At 39.8% G+C, this 27771-nt stretch overlaps 3 protein-coding genes across 5 annotated transcripts in view; 1 reads left to right on the top strand and 2 right to left on the bottom strand.

Annotated features, from left to right (window-relative positions):
- Nucleotides 1–277: 277 nt before the first annotated feature.
- Nucleotides 278–9260, bottom strand: ccdc78 (coiled-coil domain containing 78). The gene is made up of 14 exons (XM_061909831.1): nucleotides 9207–9260; nucleotides 9016–9141; nucleotides 8861–8947; nucleotides 7650–7994; nucleotides 7525–7575; nucleotides 7362–7450; nucleotides 7163–7208; nucleotides 6812–6937; nucleotides 6537–6733; nucleotides 1982–2156; nucleotides 1857–1900; nucleotides 1696–1777; nucleotides 1495–1595; nucleotides 278–1431 (listed from the first exon to the last, which is right to left on the bottom strand). Exons 1-14 carry the CDS (start codon nucleotides 9258–9260, stop codon nucleotides 1356–1358), a joined length of 1599 nt encoding a protein of 532 aa, XP_061765815.1. The 3' UTR covers nucleotides 278–1355.
- An 83-nt stretch (nucleotides 9261–9343) lies between these two features.
- ift140 (intraflagellar transport 140 homolog (Chlamydomonas)) overlaps nucleotides 9344–27771 on the bottom strand; it is a 52909-nt gene continuing 34481 nt past the window's right edge. For all 3 annotated transcript variants that reach the window (XM_061909282.1, XM_061909284.1, XM_061909283.1), the window contains 12 exons: nucleotides 16333–16510; nucleotides 16033–16223; nucleotides 15862–15957; nucleotides 15648–15780; nucleotides 13771–13914; nucleotides 13422–13550; nucleotides 13128–13310; nucleotides 12854–13057; nucleotides 10439–10648; nucleotides 10205–10368; nucleotides 9863–10004; nucleotides 9344–9792 (listed from right to left, as the gene is read on the bottom strand). In XM_061909282.1, the coding sequence (XP_061765266.1) occupies nucleotides 9613–9792; nucleotides 9863–10004; nucleotides 10205–10368; nucleotides 10439–10648; nucleotides 12854–13057; nucleotides 13128–13310; nucleotides 13422–13550; nucleotides 13771–13914; nucleotides 15648–15780; nucleotides 15862–15957; nucleotides 16033–16223; nucleotides 16333–16510 (1954 nt within the window). In that variant the 3' untranslated portion in view covers nucleotides 9344–9612. The remainder of the gene's footprint in view (nucleotides 9793–9862; nucleotides 10005–10204; nucleotides 10369–10438; nucleotides 10649–12853; nucleotides 13058–13127; nucleotides 13311–13421; nucleotides 13551–13770; nucleotides 13915–15647; nucleotides 15781–15861; nucleotides 15958–16032; nucleotides 16224–16332; nucleotides 16511–27771) is intronic.
- Nucleotides 17764–26717, top strand: tmem204 (transmembrane protein 204). Its single transcript, XM_061909285.1, has 3 exons — nucleotides 17764–18905; nucleotides 19758–19913; nucleotides 25771–26717. The coding sequence occupies exons 1-3, from the start codon at nucleotides 18626–18628 to the stop codon at nucleotides 26013–26015; spliced, it is 681 nt and encodes a 226-aa protein (XP_061765269.1). The 5' UTR covers nucleotides 17764–18625; the 3' UTR covers nucleotides 26016–26717.

Here is a 27771-nt window from a genome sequence, read left to right as displayed (position 1 = left end):
GGTAAAAATCGGCAGCGATCACCAGAGAATGGATACCCTGATACTAAGGGGACTCCCATGAAAATTGGGAACATTGGGAAGTATGACGCTGTCAAGTTCCGTTCATATTAAACTCGCGGGCCACAAATACATTAAATTGTCATATCAAAGTGTGGGCCGCAAAATAATGTCTTGCAGACTGCAACTGGCCCGCGGGCCGTATGTTTGAGACCCCTGATGTAGACAGACTAAAAAAACGGGTTATGAAAGTGACTGTGTAGCAAGATTTACACCAAAGCATATCAAAAAACTTTTATCTGGGCCAAAGAAAGTCTTTTTAAATGTAATCATCATAGGTCCCCTAATCAATGTTTTACATTTAATCTTTGCGCAAGCAACCACACAAAATGGGGACATTGTTCATCATTTATTGACCGAGTCTGCTACTTACTGCATTTTTAGGTATTTATTTCAAATTTGTCATTTATAATTGAAAAATCACTACATAGTCATACTTTTAAGTGACTGTTTCTACTTCTTTTTATTAGATGTTTGCAACAGATTCTTTCGCAAACAGTTGCAACACACCGTCTTTGTTGGCAGCACGGCAAAAAGAACCAACCTGCTTTTGATTTTCCCACAGAGCCGGCGGTGCGAGGAGTGCTCCCCAGCGCTTTGGCACAGTGACTATGTTGGCACAGGCCCAAGCTGCACCCCCGCCACAACACCATCCCCCAGCCCCAGGGCCCTGGGAGTGTAATACATGACCAACAAAATCCCACTTCCCATTCCTCTCAAACTTTTCACACCCAAACCCCCCTCCCTCCCATGAGGCAGCCCTCAAAAGGGGATTGGGGTGAAATGTCTGCATGACACTTTTCCCATACTGTAATTCCCCTTGACTAGTTCAATTTTAGATGAAACTTGAAGTTTTCCTTAAGATTTTATGTCAGTTATAAATTGTGGCATTAAAGTCACTGGGGGGCTCTATTCACTCTTTAAATTAATTTTAAAGGGGAGGTAATAAATATGAAGGCTGATTCTGGGAAAAAGCCTGGGCTCACCCTGCAGCGTTGAACAGAAAGCATTTAGGGACAGGCGTGTACGCGTCTGGGTAACATGTAATGACATTATTCTCACCAGGGTGACCCCTCATTGTCGCCGCTCTTTCTTCTCCTGAGCTCGTGAAATTGACATAAGCTTTACAAACATTCCAGGCATTTTTTTCTCAAGGCCGGATTTCTTTGGGAATGTCACCGCAGGGTAAAGGGGGGACAACACACCACCTAGTGATCACATGAATGAAGTGTGGAATGGGTATCTTAATTGTGTCATTTGCAGAATGAAATAATGAGATAAAAATAATGATAAGTGACTTAGTGAGTGCTGTGTGTGCGTGATGCCTCCTCCTTCCCATGCAGAAGACTGAGATGTGCAATCTCTTGTTTATTCCTGCAGGCAAAAGCTTAATATCAATCTATATATTTCCAGAAAAAGACTAAATAGCCTTCTGACCTGTCCAGATGGTTGTCAATGTAGTCCTGCAGCTGTGACACCTGCGCTTCAGCAACTTTTGCTTTGGTGATGAGAAGCTTCTGCTCTCTCTCATAGCTCTCCTGTAACAAATGAGAGTATTTCATATTATACATACGATTAAGTGTCCTAAGATGATTTTGGAGCATTGAGGATTTGCAGTGGTGATATAGTTTCATGTACCAGCGTGGAGTCGGTTATCTCCTTCAGCTGTTCCCTGATGACCAACCAGGATTCTTCGAATATCTTCTCTAGTTTTGGCATCCTGAAGAAAGAGAAGGTATGGTTCTCATGAACACTTCATCACTTTTGTCACGTATCAAAATACAAAAGCGACAACTCACTCTTGGCAGCTTGAAGAGCCAGAACGAGTATTAAGGACTGCCACCTGCAAGAGAAATTGCACCCCTCACTTAGTAAAATCCTCCAGGATTTAGAACAAAGAGAAGCAAACACAGAATACTGTTACCTGGTTTCGAGCCACCTGCCACTGACCCTCCAGTTTAGACTTGTCCTGCTCAAGCTGCTGGAGAACCTTCTCGGATTCCTCTCTCAGCTCATTGGGCTTCACGATGAAGTACGCTTCTGGGGGTCCAGGGTCCAGACTGCTGTCTGATTTAGACAAAATCTGCTCTCTCTGAGTCCTACAAACATGATAAGGAACATTTATTTTGAGTACACTATTAACCTGGGCCACCAGTAACATTGTGGTCTTGAAGTCACATGTTTTTCATTTTAAAGAAAGTACTGTATGCAATAGCAAGTGTATGAAATACTGGTAATCAAAAGTTCTTGCAATTGTAACGCCTTTAGTGTTACATAGTCAACCAACTTAATGACACAATTGTCCTAGGTTTGTAGTGTTGGTACCCTTATTTTAGAAGAAATTACTCCAGAAAAGAGTCATAAAAAGATAATTCTGGAAGATCAACAATTGAACATTTATTGCCTGACAACAACTGGCATATTATATACAAAAAAAATAATAACAGAAAAAGAGTTCTTCAAAGTGTTGTGTGTAGACTTGTATTATCCCTATTATTACTACTACCCAAGTAGTGGTTTTGTTTTGTTGTGTTCTTATCTGTGTCACTTTGAGGTCCTCAGGGCAGATGCTGAAGCTTGCCAACCCGCGGTGCCATCCTGTCCGCTTGTCTTGTTCATGTGGGTTGGCTCACTACTGAACCCTGACAGTTCTGATTCAATCTCGGTCTTCAAAATAAACTACTAAAGCTCAGCAAAAGGAATAACTTCATGCAAAAAGCTCCTTGTGTCGGTCTTTTGCACCAGAGGCATCGTCAGTGTGTCTGCTTCCTGGCTCACCTAAATAGTGGCAACTGGCCTCAGTGCTTACTAAATGCCACCATGTTGTGGGTTTGGGAATTGCATCCAATTTACATGGATGGGTTTAGTAACCATATTTTTTACACGGGTTACACTCTCCTCTCCTAAATCCACACGAGCCCTTTCATGCTTTGGTCTTAGGCTCATAAAATAACTATCACAGTCACAAACAGTTTCAAGTGCTTGGTTAAAGTTGGGAAGAATAGTTTGTGCAAAAGTCAATAATGGTTTTCCTTAATGAACGTAGTGAAAATGGACAGGGGGATGTCGTGATCTACTTGATCGCGGTGTGGCATCAATTGTGTCTCCATCTATTTCAGTTTCATTGTCAGGTGCTGCAGATGATGCATTGTCAGGCTCAGCATCTTGTAGAACCTTCACAATATCTCCATTTACAGGATTTCCCTTGTCATCCGCAATAGCTGGATTTCCAATTGACATGTCTGATTCTTATTCACTTGTCATATTTAGTGGGGTACTGATTTTTTCAGCAGGAGACTGATTACCCACAACCTTGGACTCCACTCCTACCAAGTTAAGGTGTGTTTCAATCTGGCTAGCCGAGGAACTATCATCTGAACCATCCAAAGACTGGGAGGCTGTGGAACTCAATGGTATAGATGACAAAGTTTATTTTTCTTTTGGATTAGCTATCGATCCGTGCTTTTTTGGAATTTCATCCTCTTGTGTAAATGCTTTCTCAGAGGAAACCGATTGAGTTGGATACACAATCCAGTCATCAGCAGAATCTAAGAATTCCTGATCAGTTTGCGGTTGACTTTGACTAGTTCTGGGCCGGCAAACCTTAGGTTTGACTGGCTCAATTTTCTCCTCTTTGGATAGGTCCCAACAAGGAAGCATCAGGTCCCTATGTAGAGTTCAAATGGGACAATCCTTGTTAATGGGTTGCACTTGATACACCAGTAGGTCTCACATCTTCTCCAGAAATAGATAAACGGTGGATTCCCACTTGTCTGCAAGCTTGTGTTTAAACCGAAACCTCAAATTTTCACAAACACTCAATCGCCTTCTTCCAGTGTTGACTGTCTAACTGTTTTGTCAGGACAGCTTTTGTTTCGGTCTGCAACTTTTGAGTTTTCAGTGGCAATCCGATAACTTTCTTGGAGTCTTGCTTTCAGATGTATCACATATTGCAAATGTGATCTTAGGGATCCATCGTTTACAGGCAAATGAAAGGCAATGTCCACAGGCAACCGAGGTTGGCATCCAAACATAACCTGTGACATCACTTTTAGTACAATTATAGGCATGGGTTAGTAGTTTTATGTAATCACGCCAATTACATTTTTCTTTGTCTTTTAATGTTCCCAACATGGTTCTGTTAAATCGCTCCACCGGAGCGATTTAACACCTTACCCTCTTTGGTGGTAAGGTGTTGTGTTGGTAATTAATACCTGCTAGAGTGCAGAGCTCTTTGATAAGTTGGAACTCAAAGTCCCTGCCTTGATCATTTAGCAGCCGCTCAGAAAACCCATACTGCCCTATTAATAGTTCCCAAAGGGTTTTAGCAACCGCTTTCTGATCTTTGGTTGGTATGGGAACTGCATATTTGGTAAAATGGTCCATGATGACCAAAATGTCTTTAGTATTTTGACTGTCAGGTTCAAAGGATAGTCAATGCACACTAGTTGCATGGTTCGAGTTGTATAGATATTTACGAGAAGTGCTGACCTTTGTGGTTGTGTCTTTCATTTGATGCAACGCCCGCATGTCTATCTTTTTCTCTATGTCGGAAGTCATCTTTGGCCAATAAAATCTTGACCTGACCAAGTCTAGGGTTCTTTCCAAACCCAGATGTCCCATATCTTCATGCAAGTTCTTAAGAATTGCAACTCAAAGGGACATGGGAGCAATGAGTTGGAATGTTAGAAAATCTCCTGCTTGACATTTTCCTGTACTATTATTTCCAATTTCCTTCTTTTTTTGAGGATTAGTTTGAGCTCTGGGGAATCTGGAACAATGTTGGTCTTGTCTTCAGCCTCTATAATTTTTACGACCTGTCCTATGGTAAGACCTTTGGTGTTGGAGTTCTGCTTGGCTGTAGGTGGGTATGGTGGGGCAACCAAACACATTGTCCGATTCATACATCTTTGGTACAACATCTGGGTGAATACCGAGGAATTCTACCAACATTTAAGCAAAACAATAGGGGAAAAAATATACATTTTCTGCCATTCTTGCGTCTTGTCTGGACTCCCCATGATGTTTTGTGATGTCTCCCACAACTCCTGGACCAGTAATGTGTCATTAAAGCAAGAAAAGTTATAATTCTGGGGTTAAGAATCCATTCCCCTCTTATGACATTTAAGCAAAAAAAAAAAGGGAGGGAAAATTAAGTTTTTTGCCATTTTCAGGTCTTGTTGCGACTCCCGATGAGGATTTGGAACGTCTCCCTCAAATCCAGGGGCAGTAATGTGCTGTTGAAGCAAGACGATTTTTACATTTTTGGGGTAAGCATCACTCCTTGCAACATTTCAGAGAAGAAAAAAAATGGGGGAAAATATATAAATGTTCTGCCATTTTTGGTTGTCGTCATAATTTTCCAATGAGAATTTGGGACGACTCCCTCACCCTTAGGACAAGTAATGTGCCATTGAAGTGAGACAATTTAAAAAAAAAATTTGGGTAAGGGTCCTCTTTACGCCATTTAAGCAATATATGTTTGCGAAAATATACTCGAAAGAAGGGGGTTTGGGGAGATAATAATTTTATGCCATTTTCAGGCAGAAAATTGTGTCATTGAAGAGAGACAATTCATACTTTTGGGGGGTAAAGGTCCCCACCTTATGACATTCAAGCAAAAAAAAAAAAAGGGGCAAAATATTAGATATATGCCACTTACAGGTCTTGGTGGTTCACCCGATGAAGATTTGGAATGTCTCCCTCAACTTTAGGACCAGTAATATGCCATTGAAGCAAGACAACTTAAAACATTTTTGGGGTAAAGGGACCCCCCTTATGACGTTTAAGAGAAAAAAGTAAAGTAATTGTTAGTTATCTAATATTAGTAGGATTCGAAACAAATACTAAAATCAATAAACCTTTTCAAATTTTTGTGATTAACTTACAAATGTTTTTTATTGTTTTGTTTTTTTTAGAATGTAATGTAAATACTGTATTGTATCATGAAAACATATTACAGTGGTTACTCAACTTAAGAGTCCCCCAATTTGAGTGTTTTGAGTCAAGAGCTGTCTCTCAACTAATTGTCGATTTGCACTGCAAAATTGTACAAAATAGTGTTTATTTTCTTTAGAGTTTTGGTTGAATTTCATTTTGTACTACTGTAGTATACTACTGTAGTATAGTCTATAGCCTACAATGTTTACCGTTTGTGAATTACTTACGAACATACAAGAAAGACCAAACGTGTGTGCTTACTGGAGGATATTTGATGTTAACTAGCTATCGCGCTTTGCACAAATAATAGTGCTGCAGGACTGCTTGTATCAGAGCACTTTTATCGGAGATTTTAAATGTAGGATGATTTAATCAAACCTGAAGCGGCGACGCCCTATACAAGTTGTACACTGACTACTCTGTTGCTACTATTTTTCCAAGCTTCATTTCTATATTGTCAATTGAGAATATATAATAAAATGGTTGTTGTACAAGGTGCATTTACTATCTACTATAAACAGTCCATGCTAAAATATTACCTGTATGCTTTCATTAGGACATGATAGGTCTTGGTGATCCTCTGAAGACTCTTTTTGTAATCTCGCGCGGCGCTAGCGAGCTGTTCCTCACGAGCTCTGTAGGATGAGCGGACGTCCCTTAACATGTTGTCCACAAACACCTTCAACTTATTCCCCTCTGATGGCCCTTTTTTTCCTCCAAGGCCATCGATGTACTCCTAAAGGCAAACATTTAACAGTAGCAAAGGTGTTGTGACTTATCATAGACGTCTGTATGTGTTTGTGCAGCTACTCACAGTTATGTCCCTTAAATAACACAAAAGTCTTGCACGGTGTTGCTCATTAAGCTCTTTGACTTGCAGCTGCAGCCTTGCGTTGTCCTCTTCAGCCTTCTTCAACTGGCTCTGACAGCACAAACAAGTCTTAAGAAGCAGCAGCACAGACAGACCACACATATATCAGAACCATTATGAATACATTCCAATTGAAGGTTGTGCCGCATTGAAACATTTCATGCATTAAAAATGAGAACAGTCCAATGTGCCTTGACTAGCTTTCTAAACAAATCATGACTTTTAGTGCAAGTTTGAGAGTATATGCTCAGAAAAACTGCTTTAGTGTGAGTTTGACAGTGAGTATATGCTCACCAGACTCTGCTCGGATGTTTTTTGCGGCTCTTTCCCAATCGACTCACTGATGAGTTCAGTTACCACCGCAGCAGAGAAGTGACCGAAAACCACATCACAGAAAAGGAAGTGACCACAACAGCAATCAGAACAGATGAAAACAACCACCATCTTCAGACGACTGTTCCGTTTTTGAAAAATAAACCAAAGCATTCCTCACATCTTCTCCTTGAGTTTCCTCTGCTCTTCTTCATAGCTGCGCTTCATGTCCTCAATCATGTCCTTAATGTCATTCTGGTTTCCAAAAAGCTGAAATACGAACAACAACGGCAGCGATGCAACCTCAAGTATTATAATGAGGAGCTTTTCTTTGAGGCACTTACTGTTTTTTCCATGTTTTTTTGCTCCCTGTTCAAAGCAGCAAGCTCTTCTGGCTATCATGAGTGTGGTCATGGCTTCAGTCATTCATGAGTTCATTGACAGCATTACTTGAACACTAAAGACCCACCTTGACTCGGTTATGCAACATGCGGCTGATGAGGCCCCTGACTCGGTCCAGCTCCCAATGAAGGCTTTGCGTGGTCTCCTCAGCCCTCTGGTGCTGCTTGGCCAGCTGGCTGCGCAGGGTATCCTGGGCCTGGGCCAAAGTCAGCAGCTCTGCGCTCAGCTCCTTGCTCTGGGCCAGCTCTTTGTGGTGGGCCTCAGCCAGAACCAGGTAGTTCTTTTTGAGCGTGGCGCACTCTTCGCTGTTTTCTCTGATGACTTTTGAATGACCCTCTGCTTTTTGGATCTTTGCGATCAATTTGTCTCGCTCTGTTTCGAGTTCTGTTATCTCACTTTTTTGGTTCAATATCTAGAATAGGGAGAGAGGATGTATAAAAGATACAGGAACATCCTAAACTAGTACTTCTCAAATAGTTGGGCACAGTGAGGTGCAGGATTTTCAGTATCAGCGTCTTTGATACACAAGCCTCCAGTTAGCTTTCAATCTAATCAACAGGCGGTTTTCTTAACTAGGTAAATCTGACAGGAATGAAAAGAAAAAGCAGGAGACATCAGAATCATGGAATTTACTGAGACTACGGTAGGAAATGAGGAAAGTACAGTATGTGTTTAACACCTAAAAACTTTGGCAGAACCAAACACCTAACGTGTAACAGCATTTCCTCGATATTTCTTGCAGAAGTACTCCAATTTTGTCACATTTAACAAGTGCCAGTGATATAATGTCACAGTCTGGAAGGAAGCTTTGAGGCGCGGTCCCACGAAGCAGCAGACAGTGGGTAAAATAATATAATTTAATATACAAAAGAAAAGGTACTCACAAGGGAGTGGAAGAACACATACTAGGAGTGGGAAAAAAACAAAAGGCGGCAAGTACAAATGTAACTGTACCAGACACAGGACTTTTTTTTTTAGTAGGAAACATCTTGTGTACATTAAGCAAAGCAGAACAGGCAACGATCCGACAGAGTCTGGAAAAGGACTGAAATAGGAGACGGTTAGCAACCGAGGACAGGTACGTCCTGATTGCCAATCAATGACAGTTACAGGAGCCAGCCCTCAGCGGATAGACATGGGAAGTGAAACTACAGAATAAGAGTACTTGACAGGAACTTAAACACCACACAAACAGGAAAAAAACGAAAGTCAAAAACAGTCACAAGGTTGTGACGTAGAAACTATTATCTAAAACACCTTAAAACCTAGTAGCCTGACCTTGTTTTTCAGTTCCAATGTCTCCTCCTCAAACTGAGCTCTCATCTTGTTCACTTGAAGCTTCTCCTCCACAAGCTCCTTTGATAGCTACAGTAAACGGTACAATATATGTATACTGTATATTTCTGGTTGCCGGATGCATTTAATAATCTGACCTTAAGTTTCTCCTCTTCACTTTGGACAAACCTTTTGGACAGATCTCTGTTGGAGGTGGACAGGTGAGCAGCTCTGCTCTCCAAGTAACCCACTCTAATGGAGAGGCGCTCATTTTTGTCTTCTGGCTGCAAGGTAAAAAGTACTTTGTACTATAAACCAAAATGACTGTAAAATTCTACCTTTAACTTACATTTTCCACTTTGATTTCTTCCTTAGCTTGATTTGGAGACGTATCTGTGTCCATCTTTACAAGTTACTTAGTCAAGAGTTTGATATTCACCTTGTATCCAACAACAGAATGTTGCCATGGTTCAGTACAACACAATCTTTCTCAACAAACACAAAAAGGGCATTTTATTTGCAAATCAGAAACACAAAATATATTTCTACATTGGTGATGTAGAACAAAGAAAAATATTTTCTACAGTATCACAAAATATACAAGTACAGTCCAGACAGCACCACAGCAGTAATCTGCAGCCTGTCTTGTGGCTTAACATAAGACAACAGCGCCCTCTTGTGACCAAAGTCCTGGCAACGTTTAAACCATTCTTTAAACAAATCTTTAGGATTTTATAGATTAAACATGTGAGTTTTTAGGGCATGCTCAGATCCTCTTCCACCTCATCCTCCTCCTTATCATGATATTTGTGGTCCCCAGAATCCATAGTGAAACCCATCTGTTTGTGCAAGACGTCCAAATTAGCCTGTTTAACATAATATGTGATATTCTGTGACGACATCAGTTTCTGAAGGTCCTCCAGCTTGCTGTATGCCTACAGGAAAACATATAATTACAACAATTCACACCAGACTTCATTGACCCGTATTCAGATAGCTACCTACCGCTTTGAAATTCCCGTGCTGACAATGATGGTCGATCAAGAAGCTAAAGACATCCCCGACTCTGACAGCAGTGTCCAACTTGGGCTCCTCCAATAAGACCCCACATATTCTCAAGGCCTCGTCAGCATCGTCTGGCATTAACCTACACACGAGATACAATAATCAAGTTTCAGAACAAATACGTCTTGGCTTGTGTGGATGCACAGTGTCATAGGCTCATTGTAGTGTATTTGCTGTGTCTTGGCATTGCTATGAGGCTCAATTTCTCAATTATTTCTTGTGCATTTGGGTTCGATGACAAAATTTATCGAAATTCACACAATTTCTAATACACATTTTTACCTGCGTGCATGAACAAACTGCTTAATGAGGGTGATTTTACGCTGCAGCTCGGCCATTTTGGCCTCCTGTTGTCCGTCTGCATTCCTTGCTTTAGAAAGGCATTTGACCGCTTCACTTAAAGTATCCAAAGCCTTCTCATAGCTCCGATAATCATCAATTTCCACCTTTAAAATGTATATAGGGTTATTTAAAGTGACAATTTCTGTGGCAAAGACTAATGTCTTGCTATCTTACCTGTGCACAAGTTTCATAGAAACCAGCGAGCAAGTGTGGTGCGTCGCCTTTTGTGTAGAAAGAAATTATGGTCTTCAAGATCTCTGGATTTTCCCAGTCTACTGACTGGAGGTAGTTGGCGGCCATGACATAAAGTTCCTTCTGACGACAAAAGTTGGCAAAACGTATGATTCTCTTTGTGTCGCCTGACTTGAGGAGCGTCCTCATTGCCTGTAAGTGAAACAAAGAAATGCTTATTTGGAGACAACCACAACATACACAACCAAATAGTCTATTTTTAAAAATATATAATGTACACGTACAAAACCCAAAACCATGTTGTTGGCATGTTGTTTAAATCCTAAATAAAAACAGAACACAATGATTTGGAAATCCTTTTCAACCTATATTCAGTTCAATACACTGTAAAGACAAGATACTTAACGTTCGAACTGGTAAACTTTGTTATTTTTCTTATTATTCACCTGTGGTATGTTCCAAATAAGTGTTTGATGAACATTCTTCAACTTTCTCAGCCTTTTTTGCCACTTGTACCCTCTTTTTTGAAACATGTTGCAGGCATTAAATTCCAAATGAGCTAATATTTGCAAAAAATAAAGTTTACCAGTTCGAAAATTAAAGTATCTTGTCTTTACAGTGTATTCAATTGAATAAAACTTGAAAAGGATTTACAAATCATTGTATTCTCTTTTTATTTTTGACTTACACAACATGCCAATTTCACTGGTTTTGGGTTTTGTATCTTAACGTTAAGTTGTCTATCAGAACAACCAGCTTCCAACAATAATGTTAGAACAGGTGTTTAGAATAAATTATTAGCGAAGTCCTGACCCTAATCATTAGATAGGATCGGGCAGATAGTTGCTTTTTTTTTTTAATTATCTCTACTGTTGTCTATCCACAGTGCACCATTTACCCTTTCATTCCTTTCCTGCTTGGCACTCAGCATCAAGGGTTGGAATTGGGGGTTAAATCACCAAAAATGATTCCGGGGCGCGGCACCGCTGCAGCCCACTGCACCCCTCACCTCCCAGGGGGTGATCAAGGGTGATGGGTCAAATGCAGAGAATAATTACGCTACACCAAGAGTGTGTGTGACAATCATTGGTACTTTAACTTTAACTTTAAGATACTAATCATCACCACCACGGCGGAAAATAAACTAAGTTTCTTCCATGTAAAATTATCCTTGGAAAACTAGTGTAAAGTTAATGGCTAAGCATGCTACACACACATACAATGAGCAGGACAACACAAGACGCTAACCGCTAAAGCTTCAATGTGAATCAGGGGTGCTCAATCCAGATGTTGATACTATCAATACCTGGTATAGTATTGTAAATAAATTATAAAAAGTAGCCACTTCATTTTGTTAAAAAAAATGTATGTAGCATTTAAAACCATATATTTTAAAAAATGGTGTAATTATTACAAGCAAATTCTAAATTCATAGGATAAACTTTATTAAAATGGGTTGCGTTTACTATCTTTTAGTTCTATAATCCAGTGGTTCTCAACCTTTTTTCAGTGATGTACCCCCTGTGAACATGTTTTTAATTCAAGTACCCCCTAATCATAGCAAAACATTGTTGGTTGAAAAAAAGAGATAAAGAAGTAAAATACAGCACTATGTCATCAATTTCTGATTTATTAAATTGTATAAAAGTGCGAAATATTGCTGATTTGTAGGGTCTTTCTTGAGCTATTTGGAAAAAAAGATGTAAAAATAACTAAAAACGTGTTGAAAAATAAACAAGTGATTCAATTATAATAAAGATTTCTACACATAGAAGTAATCAACTTAAACTGCCCTCTTTGGGGATTGTAATAGAGATCCATCTGGATTCATGAACTTAATTTTAAACATTTCTTCACAAAATAAGAAATCATTACCATCAATATTTATGGAACTTGTCCACAAAAAATCTATCTGTCAACACTGAATATTGCATTGTTGCATTTCTTTTCACAGTTTATGAACTTACATTCATATTTATTATTCAATAAATATATTTATAAAGGATTTTGAATTGTTGCTATTTTTAAAAAAATCTCACATACCCCTTGGTATACCTTCAAGTACCCCTGTTTGAGAACCACTGCTATAATCTATAAATCGCGTCAGATCTGAGGCCAACAAATCGGATCGGGGGCTTAAAATGTTGATCGGAATTTCTTTATGAATTGTTATCAAAACTGCATAATCTGGGAATAAACAGATACATTTCAGTCTAGGACTCCAGCTCTCTTTGAAGAAGTTATGGTAGATGACAAACAGTCAAAACGGTAAATCATTGCTAATTATTGCTCATGTCTTTTTCCAACGCTCTGCAGTGGGAGTTTTCAACATTGAACATGTATCAAAAATGGTAATCATTTAGTCAGTACATTTTTAAGTATCTTCTAATTTCCTACCTTGAGTTTGTTTCCGGCCTGAGTGAATTTCTTGGAGGCCAAGTGGTAGTTCCCCTGACGCACAAAGCACTCCGCTATCCTCTCCAGCAACTCCTTGTGGGCCTCTTCGGACAACTCTTTGGAATCAGTCACAGTCATTTTCTCTGCCAGCTCCTCTGTGATGGTCAGGTTCTCATTTACACACACCTCTAGAGCTTGAGGGTACTGTAACCATGAACACGATACATTAATAATTAGTGTGATCAGACCATGAATGCACAGATTGGAGTAGTACCTTCTTGGCTGCAATGAGAAGCTCCACAGCTCTTTTATACTGGGAATGCTGGATAAAGAATTCAGAGCAACGTGCCAGAAGGGCAGGATCGGAGTTCTCGTTCAGATCCTCGGCAACCATCTGGAGAGCAGCGAACTGCTGGGTAGCAAAGGCCACTTCCAGAGCTTTGGAGACATAACCTGCCTACAAAATACAACATTGGTCCAAGAATGGGTGCAATACTGCCCTCTTGTGAATGTGGAAGGCATGGACAAAATGAGCTGTAGGTTTCTTGAGTCAACCGACATGACGTACTTTGTGATAGAGTGAAACTGCTCTGTCCAAGTGGATGCCTTTCTCCTCGTAATAACAGGCAGCTTCCATCATGTCCTCTGGGTTACTGAGCAGAGCCAAGTTCATCAACTGGTCGTCCAAGCCATTCTCCTGCTCATAGAATAAGAAACAACACAAGTCAAAATTTCGTCCAAAGAGGCCAAAAAACATTGAAATATCTCAGAACATTTGAGAAAATTGATACTTTGAGATAGGCACCACCACGACCCCAAAGGGAATAAGCGGTAGAAAATGGATGGATGGATGGATCCTCATAGTGAAAAAACACCTTAGATACTAACAAAGTAAATTAAGTGACAGATGTGCTTACCTTACAAAGTCGTATGGCATTGTTGTAGGCCTGAGCTCGAGTGTAGAAGTGGACGGCTTGTTTGATGTCATCATGACCCTCGTAGTGCCTCGCCAGGTGGTACGACGCTGCCCTGTCACCTGTATCGATGGCTATATCTGATGCCTGGTAGAAAAAATCAGGTTAATGCATTCAGTAATCGTGACAAAAACATTGGATCATCAAAAATTAAATTCATTTCATTTTTGCAATAATCCCATGAGATTCAATACAAAAGATTCAGCCAATATTTTTTTTTACAGAAATATAAATGTTTCATTTCAAGTATTGCTGTATTGACCCGAATATAACACTACTAATAATATTATTTTCCAAGAAAAAAATATATTTTTTTCAGGGCCTACTCTAGACAGAGATTATCATATGCAAACCAACAGGTGGCACCAAACAGCTTTACAACAAGCAGAAATGTTCTTTCTGTCACTACCAGTGGCGGACAGCTGCAACAGCCACACCAAAAGAATGTGTCTAAAGGCCTACTGAAACCCACTACTACTGACCACGCAGTTTGATAGTTTATATATCTGTGATTAAATCTTAACATTGCAACACATGCCAATATGGCCGGTTTAGTTTACTAAATTGCAATTTTAAATTTACCGCAAAGTATCCAGTTGAAAACTTCGCGGAATGATGACGCGTGCACGTGACGTCATCGGTGGTAGCGGACATGTTCTTCCAGCACAGATCACGGCTAAAAGTAGTCTGTTTTTATCGCATAATTACACAGTATCCTGGACTTCTGTGTTGCTGAATCTTTTGCAATTTGTTCAATTAATAATGGAGACTACAAAGAAGAAAGATGTTGGTGGAAAGCGGTGTATTGCAGCCGGCTGTAGCAACACAAACACAGCTGGTGTTTCTTTGTTTAAATTCCCTAAAGATGACGGTGAAGCTTTAATATGGAACAGAGCGGTCAAGCGAACATGGTTCTCTACCACATGTCAACCGGCAGGTTTCGGTGAGAAAATGGTGGTACTAAGTCGGCTCTTACCGTAGACATGAGTGGAGCTTGTGTCGTTCCTCCTGCAGCTGTCAAAGAGGCAGCTGCGACTTTCTTGGCTCTTCCATGGCTTCCCTCAGAGACACTGGCGGTCACCACACCCCTCTGCCTTTCAGGTATGACTATATAATTTCACTAAAACACTAGTAACACAATAAGCAGATAAGGGATTTTCCAGAATTATCCTAGTAAATGTGTCTAATAACATCTGAATCACTCCTACTGCCCTAGTCTTTTTTTTCTTCTAGTCCTTCACTCTCACTATCCTCATCCACGAATCTTTCATCCTCGCTGAAATTAATGGGGAAATTGTCGCTTTCTCGGTCCGAATCGCTCTCGCTGCTGGTGGCTATGATTATAAACAATGTGAGGATGTGAGGAGCTCTACAACCAATGACATCACGCGCACATCGTCTGCTACTTCCGGTACAGGCAAGGCTTTCTTATTAGCAACCAAAAGTTGTGAAATTTATCGTGGATGTTCTCTACTAAGTCCTTTCAGCAAAAATATGGCAATATCGCAAAATGATCAAGTATGACACATAGAATGGACCTGCTATCCCTGTTTAAATAAGAAAATCTCATTTCAGTAGGCCTTTAAAAGTTGAGCAAGTTAGCAAACAACAGACAAGGAGGTACACTGCAAATTGTAAGACACAGGTGATTAATGAAGCACAGACATCAAACTGTTACACTTTCTTCATGTGTTTTCCGTCGAAAAAAGAGGGGTTGTCTTATATTCGGGTCAGTGTAGTTACATCACAATGGGTTTGTTGTAGTAGTTTACAGTAGTTTAGTATTGTCATTGTATATTATGAATAATCTATGGTGTCACCTTCTGAACGTTCCCCATGTAGCAGTGAACTCGGACCATAGAGAAGTAATCCTGAGCAGATTTGTAGAGGTCAAGAGCTGAATCCATCTCTGACTGGCTCTCCAAATACTGGGCCCACCACTTGTACAGCTTCCTGTGTTGATGAAATAATTTTCTCCCTGCGTTCAGGCTAAATGTAAGTGTATATGAGTATTATGTCTGGCGGTGCACATACTTGTCTTTCATCCTGTTAACATAAATCTCCAAAGACAATGGATCATCCTGAAGCATTCTGGGCACCTCAACTCGATGAGTGTCGGATTTTTCATAACTGGAACAATGATTAAACAATTTAGATGATGTCCCAAAAAACATTGGGTTCTGTGACGCTGTAAAACCTTCGTACTTAGCCAGGGCTGTGCTTTTGTCACCCAGGGACTCCTGATAGCGTGCATGATTGTAGTAAGTAGCGCGCAGGTGGATGCGATCATGTGTCTCTGCGATTTCTAACGCCTTCTCATACTGTCCAGATGCCTGATAGAGATTGTTTAGGAGGTCATAGCGTTGACAGCCCTTGTACAACTTTTCAGCATCCTCCTGGTGGAAGAGCACAAGATAATGAGGGACATGTAAATGTCTTTATGTGTGTGTAAGGGCAAATGATAATAACATTTTTACATAGAGCTCTTATTTTGTAGTATCATACCAGCATGCCAAGCTGAATGGCTAACGCTGCTATGTGGGCCTCTGGTTCTGGCTCCGCCTTTGCCTCCTTCAGCGCTTTTGCTGCTCTGGCATTTCCCATATTGCCGAGACACACTTGTGCCACATCCAGACGACGTGTTTTCACACACATGCGTGCCATGTTTTCCCACACTGCTTTGCTGCAGAGAGGAAAAAACAAATGCTTGTTTTTTTAGAGAAAAGTTTAGTCACTAAATTCCGTTCGATTAATCATCAGTGAGAGAACACAAAATAAAATCTTGGATATGTGCTAGCTCGAGTTCTGGTACTGGTAGAATTTTAGCTAACACAACCAAAAACAACAAACTGCACACAATGAGCTCTACAAAACCCCTACTATAAATTTAGGAGGGACTTAACTGATTGGCAGCATGTTATGTTTAAAATGATTATACAACTTTGAGGATATCTGTATTGCAGGTACGATAGCATGTCTTCAAAAGCATTTTATACATGACTGTCTACAGTGGTACCTCAATTTAGGAGTATTGTGAGATAAGCATAGTCTCTTGCCTAATTGTTATGCTTAAGTTGCAAGCACACATTTCAGTTACAAGCGCCTTTGCTGCTACAGTGAACCCTGTAACATACAACCAAAACATCTGGTTTTATTTGCGAGCTTAACTTGGAGCTAGAGATCAATTTATCTTCTTTTCGGACCATGGAAAGGAAGAAAGTGAGTGTGAAGGACAGTGCTTAGAAGAAGTGGATGATATTAATTAAATAAAAAATAGAAAATCAAGAGCCTGTCGCCAACCTGGCAAAGCAATTCAAGCATAGCACTGCTCGTCTGCACCATATTGAAAAAGAATGAGTGTAACTCTAGTCAAGAATAGTAAACAAAAAAGGGATCCAAAGTGAATGCGTACATTAATTCACAAAACCACTGTAGTTGTTAGTATTAAATTCTATTGTATTATACTATACAATATTTCTAAACACTATTTTGTATTAGGTTGATCATATAAGGCAAGGCCCAGACCAAGCAAACAAAGAATCCATGCAAAACATTAATCAGAGTTTATACTTTCACTTGCTGATGTAAATCAACAGCCTGAACCCTTTAAAGTTCATATTTAAGATTCCTTAGCCATCTGGTCCTTATTTGGCTCCCCCTATCCCCTGCGCCTTGCTTTAGTAGATACAGATGTGAGCTGTTTATTAAAGTTAGGCAACAGGAAATAGCCCAACTCTTTAGGGGCCCTGGCACATGGTATACAGGGGGCAATGGTGTCCGTAAGTGAAACCAAAGCAAACACATGAGCCAGATTATTCAAGTTTTCAAAAAAAAAACTCAGAAAGTCAGACTTTGCATAGCAACCAGAAAACAATGAGATAAATACTTGAAAAAAACAAGAGGAGCGGCAACATCTAGAGAGCCAGAAAAGGAAAGACAAGAGAAGGAACAGGTCTACATTTGGCCCCTCTTCCCAGCCTCTTTTCCTCTCAGGAAACACATCCTGTTGCTGGCCGAGTGTGGTGGCCAACGTGTTTGTTGCACACAAGAGAGAGGACTTCAAGTAAACGCCTCCCCACAACCTCCCCCCGGGCTGCAGACAAAAGAATACACAACAGTGACGTCCAAGAGGGGGTCTTTTTGGACATTTGAGTCACCAAAACCTTGGCACATTTAAAGCGACCACGAAGGAGGGAGCCTGTCTGCTTATGACACTGATGTCTCTCAACCATATGCAACTATTCAACTCTGACCTAAAAGAATTTGCAGCCAGGCTGTGAGGGAAAGAGCAGCAGAGGGCGGTGGGCCAGGCGGAGGAGAGACTCCTAGCAACACTGGGAAGAGAATCTGTCCTTTTTTCTTAAAATTATCTTTGCACAAAGGCAGCAGATTATACGTGAAGCAGCGTGGGGAGATCGGACCTAAGGATCAAAGCTAAAGAGTCAAGCTGCAGCAAGTAGGAGCCAGTGGAATGGACCTCTGTTGGCTTGATCCCAGAATACCCACAGTGCTGTCAGAAGAAGAGGGCTAAAGATCTGCTGCAAACAACTCATGAATGAGGATGAATGGAGATGTTATTTAGCTAGACATCACGACAACAGCCTTCCCATTTCTCCATTTGTGTGACACAAGTGATCAGCTGGAGGAGCAGGCGGTGGTGGTGGAGGAGGCGGCGGAGGAGGAGGAGGTTGCTACCCCGGAGGAGAGACGAGGGAGCAGGCAGGACGCTGAGGAAGAACAGGAGTTGGAACGTGAGGGAGAGGGAGGGGAAGGAGAGGTGGCGGGGAGCGGGTGTCACATGGCCGTGCAGAGGCTAGTGGCGGCGGCGGTAGCGGTTGCCCTTCTGTCTCTGGTTCTGAACAATGTTGCGGCTTTCACCCCAAGCTGGGTCTTACAGGCCCTGGAAGATGGGCGCAGGAGGAGTGTGGGACTGTGGAAGATGTGCCCCACTGGAGGGGAAAGGGCTCGGGATGACCTCCAATCCGGGAGAAAGGGGCAAGGAGCACAGAGACAATGTGAAGGTCTGGGATGGGGCTCAGAGTACGCTGGCTATCAAGAATCCCGCAGCTCTGTTAAGTGTAAGTACTATGTACAGTATACTGTATTGTGTTGATGATTTTGCATATACTTATTAATAGGGGTGTCAATAAAATCAGAATTTTGAATGAACCGTGATTCTTATTTGTAAGAGTTACTAATCGATTCAATAAAATCAAAAATATATATTTTTTTATATCTGTCCTATCCAGCCACTCAGGCAAATCATATTGTTGCTCATGTCTGCTGTACAGATTAATTTTACAAAAGAGAAGTGTTGAATACTTCTTGTTGCCTTATTTGTATTTGACTTTATTAAATGTTTGGATATAATTGTATTAATTAAAGCCAGTTTTAATTTAAGTAACATAAGTATTTATCAGAACGGTTTGTCTATTTTATGGAGAAATGTAGTTAATAATAGAACTCGTACCCAATGTTATTAAACGAGTATTGATTTTGAGTCAAAAATCGGTTTGAATCGATTCTTAATATAATCGTTAACCCCCAAAAAGAATGGAATTGAGTTGTGTGGTTCCCAAAGATTCACAGCCCTACTTATTTATACACGGTTCCCTTAATTGCTGCATACATGCATGATTATTGTTATTTGGGTTTGTGGCAGTTTATTGTGCTAGCACGCACATTTTCACAAAAATAACCTATTTTAGTGCATCATTTTGTTGCTAAAATAAAAATGGAGGGCCGGAGCCATTCATATATTGAGCCATTGACAAAATTCCATTCAAGAACACATTTGCATGTGAACTGTCATCTTGACAATGAGCAGCAACGCGTACAAACAAAGACATTGCGGAACCACTTAGGGCAATATGTCAAGTTTGTAAATGTGCCGTATGCTAATAACACAACTCTCCCTATGGTCCCTCAAGTGCAGTTTGACATGATGCGGGCTTGCAACCTGATGGCGACCGTTGCCCTGACTGCTGGTCAACTGATCTTCCTCCTTGGCCTGATGGAGCTACCATTAATCACGCGAGAATCGCAATGGTGGGAGGAGGCCATTGCTGCACTCTTCCAGCTAGCCAGTGAGTACTAAAGCTCCTTTAACTTGTTTGCTTAATAGGCTACCTGGGAGTCCTAATAATGGAGAAGTTTGACAACACTATAAGTCAGTTGTATTTAAATACATAAAAAAGAAGGCTGCACCTTCAAAAGTCCAAGGGCTTGGGGGCCGGATATCGAAATTTAGATATTTAGTCAGGAAGTGCCTTGGCAGGTTAATTTGCTCTGACACTTAGTTTACTTAATAACACACTGCACTGTCGAAAAATGTATTATTCTGCCCAAGCTACTCAATTCTAGCAAGTGCAGCTAGTTAACAGTATGAAGAAACAGAAGCTCCAGAAGTTTTGTTTGGGTTTATAGTCCTTCTTTTTAATTAATACACTTCTTCCTTCATTTTGGATTGTAAGACTGAAAATATAAACATACAATAAACATTACAAAAGTATTGTGTATTTTACATAAATAATGTACATTGTGTATTTTACACAAATAAAATAGAAGATTTAGTGTCAATACATTCACACAACTACATATGTTTACGCATATATATATTAAAGAACATTTGCAGTACATCAAACTTTGCACACAATACACAATATGTGACTCAACCTAATTAAACCTAAGGTGTAGTGTTATCACCCTCTAATTTATTAAACAAGCTCTGATTGCCCAGAATTACTCTTAAACAAAAAAACAACACGACCACGAATAAAAAAGACATCACAAAGTCAGCAATTGCAATACAAAACAAACTACTGTAAACATATTTAGGCACAATATCTACTTACATAGATTTGACCAAGTTTTATGATGAAACTTATATGTGTGGATTTCTATCATTGCGGCTTCTTGAACACAGTCGGTCGCCTAAAATGTCTGACAGGAAACAGTGACTTGAGCACTCGTTAGGGGCAGAATATTCATACTTTGTTATCCAGTCGTTGTTAAAAGTCAAATTTTTGCAATTAATTTAGATTTTTTTTTAGGGTTGAATGTGTAGTCTTCTTTGGGTGATGTTCGGCTGACCAAATAAAAGGCTTTGACGGGCCGGATTTGGCCAGCAGGCCGCCATTTGGCCTGTTATATGTTGCCGGTCTGCATCTCAACACAATATTTGGTGACCTTATCAGGATTAGCAGTATAGAAAACCTCCCTTGTAAAAACTACATTACTGGGATATTAGTCGTGTACTGGGACAGCTGTTGGTATTGTAGTGGTTCACATAGGTGACCTTCATGCACCTGCACCACACTCCTTCCTGCTCTACGCACGATCCACGATGGCCCTGCCACGGATGACATTCAGTCTTATCTTTTGCTTTTTCCATTGTAGTCAGCAAATATAGGTTCCTGCTCTCTCTCCCGTCATGGAGGACCTCCACACAATTTTAAGAGTGGGTTTTCCATCCAGAGAACGTCTCTGAGGTCTTAAGTCACTAATGTTGGTGTATAATTGCAGGCCTCTCTTGTTTTTCCACTCTAAACTCATCCACGCACACCTTTATGGACCTTGGTTTGTGTATGCTGCCAACATGGGGCTTCCCAAAACTATTCTTACAAAACAGAAGAACAGAATTGTTGGAAATGTCTTTGTAAGAATAATAATGAAAGTTTACGGGAAAGTAGCCCAACCTACGATCGATAAATTGCTTTTGTCCCTGTACAGTGTATGGTGTAGTTGCACAGTCACTTGGCTCTGTATCAGTCTGGGGGTCTGCGCTACGTCTAAATTTAGTCTTCAGCCCAGAATCCATGAGCCAGTGCTGCAGCGAGCCAGGGAGCGACTGGTGGGCGCCAGGATATCCCTGCTCAGGACGAGGAAATGTCTGTGACTACCTGTTATGCAAACCCCCGAGATGAAGAAGGAAAAAGCGGTGAGGGGGAATGCACGGGAAAGACACTTTCGACATGGACTGTGTGTTTGTATTGTGTGTGCACACTACCAGGATATATTCTGTGTGTGTGTACACTAGGTTTGTTTCTGATTATGAGCTCTAGCAATAAAAAGTACATATATGGGGAGTGTTTGTCTCTGGATGAGCTACCTTGATGAAGATTTCCACTTTGTCATTAGTGTTTGTTGGATGAGGGTTTTTATCTGAAAATGGTGACAGGAAGACTGTCACACCCACAGCAGGGTATTCCCATTTTAAATACACCATACAAATCAAGCGGGACAGGCCAAAACAGATCTTGAAAAGTCCCATCCAGGAAATCGGCTTTAGGCTATTTATAGTTTGACAATGTGGTCAGTGATGATCAATGAAACTGTACTGACACATACAAATAGAAAGGTTTTGAGGCACACACCTATTTCCTATCTAAAATTAGAAAGACTTCCCCTTAAAAAGAAAAGAGCATCTTCTAAGGTCACTGTCTCAACCATACATGGTCAAGAAAGTAGCTTCAGCAGTAGAATGACATGAATACCATTTAAGGTTTCGGGTAGACCTCTTTGTCATCATCATTCTTCATCTTACCAAGATATTTTTGGCAATTCCAACTGTGGGAAATGTTTAGGAAAGCCCTTTGAGATGATGTAGAACATAGCTTTTGAGCCAGTACCACTAAATCTGACCACACATCTGACCTCATAAAAAATACTTCAGAATCTTGTAGAAAGTCTTCTCAGAAAATGCACATTTGGGGACACCTTCTTAATTTTTTACACTTTCTTTAGGTGTCCCAAAATTATATACAGAAATATTAGGGTTGTCAAAAATTAGTTAACTAATGTAATTAATCACATTTTCATCCCCACATTAATCATGTATATTGGCAGATTAATCAATTAAGCTTGATTACACTCACACAATAGCTTTTTAATATTGGCTTGTTTATACTGATACCTTAGGTCAGGGGTAGGGAACCTATGGCTCTAGAGCCAGATGTGGCTCTTTTGATGACTACCTCTGGCTCTCAGATAAATCTTAGTTGACATTGCTTAACATTAGATTAGATAGTACTTTATTTACATTACATTTATTTAACATGATAAGTAATGAATGATTCCGCTGGTAATCACAGTGTTAAAAATAACGTTCAAATTATAAAACATTCTCATCCATTTGAATCCTTCCATCCGTTTTCTATCTCACCTGTTTAAGATGTCGCATTAATGATAAGAAGTATTATATTTATTATTGGTTAACTTTAGAATAACAATTTTATCAAAAAGAATAAGGGACTTATTATACTGTAAAAATGTTGGTCTTACTTAAAAATGTACGCATTTAGTTGTATTCAGTGTTAAAAAATATTATGTGGCTCTCACGGAAATACATTTTGAAATATTTGGCTTTCATGGCTCTCTCTCAGCCAAAAAGGTTCCCGACCCCTGCCTTAGGTGGTCAGTATACAGAATTTGTCAAAATTGTGATCTTCCCAGATACTAAGCACATGCTAAACTTTCCACATAGAAAGTTTGCTTGAGCATATAGCTTCTGACAGTGCCTGTATACATATTGTCATCAGACAGGTCATTCGAAATAATTGAAGATGAAAGACAACATTATCTTGTAATCCTAGTTAATGTACGGATTTATCACATTGTTGCTGAGGGGTATTGTTTTGAATAGGGAAGAATATTGTGACCAAAATTATTACGGTTTGTTGAATGTGCACAAAAACTGCACACACTAAAATCTTTTAAACATTTATATTTGAAAACTTGAATGTGTTTGTTATTCATGTTAACATCTAAGATAGCCTGCGATTAGTGTGCTAGCTGCTTTTCTTGGTAATTAGCAGTATCACTAACTCTTTCAAATTGTTGTAATATTTCAAGGTTTTGCAATAATTGAAAAGTGAAAAGATAAAACTAGCCATCTGGAATTTTACAGTGGCTTATCAAATTTCCAGAACATTAATTACTAATTTAAATAGTAAAACGCTAAATAAACTTCAAAGTAAAGTCATGGATGGACTTGGGTAGTCCCAATTCCGAACAAGGGGAGCATCTTATTCTTAACATAAAATTATTCAATATTAATGAGATATACAGTAGTAGTTATTACACTCATTAGCTTTGTCACCTGCGACACAAAGGTAATATGTCTTTGTTTTGTTCAGATAGCGCAGCATATACAGTAAATGCCTATATTCTAGCATCTTTAATGCACAAAATGTATCAAGATATCCCATCACATGTCTTTATGCAGCCATAGGTGGAACAAGTTTGGACACTCTTGTATGAATGGAGACATTTTCTACCAATCGCCTTCTTTCTCTTGAATGTTTTCACTTTGAGAAGTGCCAAATTTCTCAGCTCTTACAAGCTGGCTGTGGAGTAAAATCCAAGTCCATTCAGGGTTTTATTCCCTGAAGCCTTGGAGGACAACAACTGGAATGTATTTTCTAGTGTGTTTAATGTCAGGTCATGTCGTAGGTCAAGAGATAATTACGTTCACAATGTGTTTACTTGGTTGCCGGGTAGTTCCTGATCACTTATTTACATTCCATTTACTTAACGTCTTCAGTACATTAATCTGGTCAGGCATTTCTCTTTGAGCGATAACGTCAAAGCTCCAGTAAATACATTAGTCCTCGAAGTGGAGGGTGTGGAGTGGAGGCAAGGAAGGATGGAAAGAGGAAGAGGGGGAAGGAAGGTGACGAGATAAGTGAGTGCCAAAGAGAGAGGTTCACACAGCCCACCCTGGCTGCAACCTGGAGAGGAGATCATTCATGTTCTTGGATGAGGAGCCAGGCAGGTTAAACAGCAAGTCACTGAGCAAACAGCAGCGTTACAATTTGAGTGGTTGACACACACACACACACACACACACACACACACACACACACACACACACACGCACACGCACACGCACACACACACACACACACACACACACACACACACATACACACACATACACACACATACACACACACACACACACACACACACACGCACACTATTATTCACATCCTCACTTCAAACGATGACAGCCATTTTTCTGCTAAGGTACAGTAGAAGCGGGGAACTATAAATGAACTCCAGGCCTTGGTGCAGGAAACTGACTGATTCATATCATGTATTTCTATTTCCAGTCATTATTTTTGGGAACTGTTCTGACGCTGCAACCCACGTGAATTGTAAAACTCTTGGACATGTACTAAACTCGTCATCTTAGATTTTGTGAATGAATCTACAGGGTCATCCTAGTGAGGGCTGAGAGAGGAAAGGTATGGGCTGTGGAGTGATGCTAAGAAAGTTCAAAGTATCAGCATGAAACTGAAGAGTTCCTTACATTGTCAATTCTAAGACTGACTCAAAGCTATCTGGAAGACAAAACATCTCAAGGAATGTTTACAACAAATCATTATTGTTTGATATGTTTTGATTTTGTCTATTTACAAATAACTTTTCTGTGACTAAAGACCAGTGATTCACACAGGAAGGGTTCTAAGGCCTTAGGTTTGATTGATTGATTGATTGAAACTTTTATAACTAGATTGCACAGTTCAGTACATATTCCGTACAATTGACCACTAAATGGTAACACCCGAATAAGTTTTTCAACTTGTTTAAGTCAGGGTCCACGTTAATCAATTCATGGTAAAGGTGATACACAATAGCTTCAAATTGAGTGAAAACTAAGATGAATTTTTGGTCCATCAGCATATTTCACGTCACCATGGAGTCTTTTTTTTGAATGACGATTGTAGCGCCCCCTATGGTCTAATGCAGGGAGTCTCAAACAAAATTTACCTGGGGGGACACTGGAGGTAGAGTCTATAGGTGAAGCTGTGCAGTCCATAGTATTCCTTTTAAAATCTAATTTTAATTATGTTACTACATTTGTTAACTACTTGTACCAACATCTACAGTACAGTCCCATTCAATCACTTGCTAATACTCTTTTTTGTTCTTGTGTAGGTTTTGTCTTGGTGATCGGACTTGTGACCTTCTACAGAATCGGCCCTTACACACACTTGTCCTACTCCTGCTACATGGACATAGCCGCTTGCCTGCTAGCTACAATGGCGGCAGCAATGCTAATCTGGAATATTTTACACCGCCGCGATGACTGCCTGGCCCCGCGGGTCATCATCATCAGTCGCTCGCTGGCATCCCCTTTCCACCCACGTCTGGACAATGACTATGTGGACTCACCATGTTAAGCAAAACAACACAGGCTTTTATAAATTCAGTTGACGGATCTCCCTACCATGTGTTCAATTTCATAATCCACAACTATGTCAAAATTGTATTGCTACACGGCAGCAAGTACAATTCAGAGATGTCATTGGTGGCTAAATAATTTACTAGTTTGGACCAGTAATCGCTCCCAAACAGAAGATCAAGCTGGACCTTGACCTTGATTGTTATAAGTGCACTTTTTCAAAGGTTTTACTATAAATTGGAATTATGACATGACATTGAATGACGTCACAATAACAAAATACCTCATATTTTTTCTCCCATCACTTTGCATATCAAAATGTAATATTGCTATATCTTTAGATGGTAAACTAATTCAATACATAATTGTCAGTCAATTTAGCAAGGTTTATTCATGGGAAACTGCAATATCTAATAGGAATATGGTATTTTATTACGTCTACATAGAGGAAAAGGTGGATATTAAAATAAACAATTATTTTGGAAGTCTGCCTGTTTGTGGTACATTCTGTTTGCTAAGTCATTATTGGTTATAGCTGCTTTAAAATACAGTGTTAATATTTAGATTATTATATCATGAGTCTATAAAGTCTACAGTGTATAGAGTCTACACATTTCTTAACATAGGGGTACATTTTAAAAACAAATATTATAAAAAATCAATAAACTGGCAAAAGAAAAATAAACAACTTCCAGCACTATTTGTCAATGTTATCTTCTGTTTATACATTGTACAGGGTTTACATTCTCTATTTCTGGTGGAAGGTTTGACTTTAAATGGCAACGCGATAGCAAAAAGACAGTAAGCAAGAGATAACCCAGCAGAATGTCACCTAAAGTCAAGGACAACATGAATTAGAGGAAATAGCACAGTCTGGAATACAGACATTCCAGCCGGTATCTGATGTTACTGCTTCATTCTGACAATTTGAGCCTGGCATCTAAACAGAAAGCTGTGTTAAGCCTTGGTGGACAATTAAAGTTTTTTTCCAACAGCGTCAAACTGTTTAACTATTTTTACCAGTAGGAAATCATGTAAAGTTAATTCATTTGTTCTGGGCTCCCTGGGTGTTCCTGTCATAAAACCCTTATCAAAAGAGGACCTATGATGATTTTAATCTAAATTTACATCACTTACGTGTGTCCCATAGTTCAGTGGTTTTCAAACGTTGTTCACCTTTTTTCGCCAAGTACCACCTTAGAAAAAACTTAGTTCTCCAAGTACCACCATAACGACCAACATTAAAACACAGTAGCGCAGTAGGCCCAAGTATTCATTAAAAACAAGGCAGATGTTTTATTTAACAAGTATAATTAATATTTTGGCCACTGTAACACTGTTTAAAGAGTAACACTGTGTTTGAATATAGAAAAATAAAACACTGTACTGGACTTTAATCAAGTGATTATTTGGCTTAGTAATGGATGGTGCCCGCGTACCACTAGTGGTACATGTACAAACTTCATAAACATTATATAGATTCACCCGGTCACTCCATTAGGTACACTTGCCGATCGATTAAGAGAGTGCTTTGAAAAATCGGCCTTTATCAACATTTATGTCACTGCATGTTGCATGTGTGTGCTATTATGTGCATGCATCGATTAGATGAAAATAATACATTATGCTAGTTTTTTTGTGTTTCCTCATAGCCTCAAGCAAAGGATAGGAGTTCCTTCCCCTCTGGCTGAGAGTTTGACTAAATATTGAAATACGTTTTTCCAAGCCGTGGGGACATCATGGCATAGCTAGTT

The sequence above is a fragment of the Nerophis ophidion genome, linkage group LG08 (genome assembly GCF_033978795.1).
Source record: "Nerophis ophidion isolate RoL-2023_Sa linkage group LG08, RoL_Noph_v1.0, whole genome shotgun sequence".
In the NCBI taxonomy this organism is placed as follows: domain Eukaryota; kingdom Metazoa; phylum Chordata; class Actinopteri; order Syngnathiformes; family Syngnathidae; genus Nerophis; species Nerophis ophidion.
The sequence above is the reverse complement of the archived record's forward strand: the minus strand, read 5'-3'. Positions and strand labels throughout refer to the sequence as shown.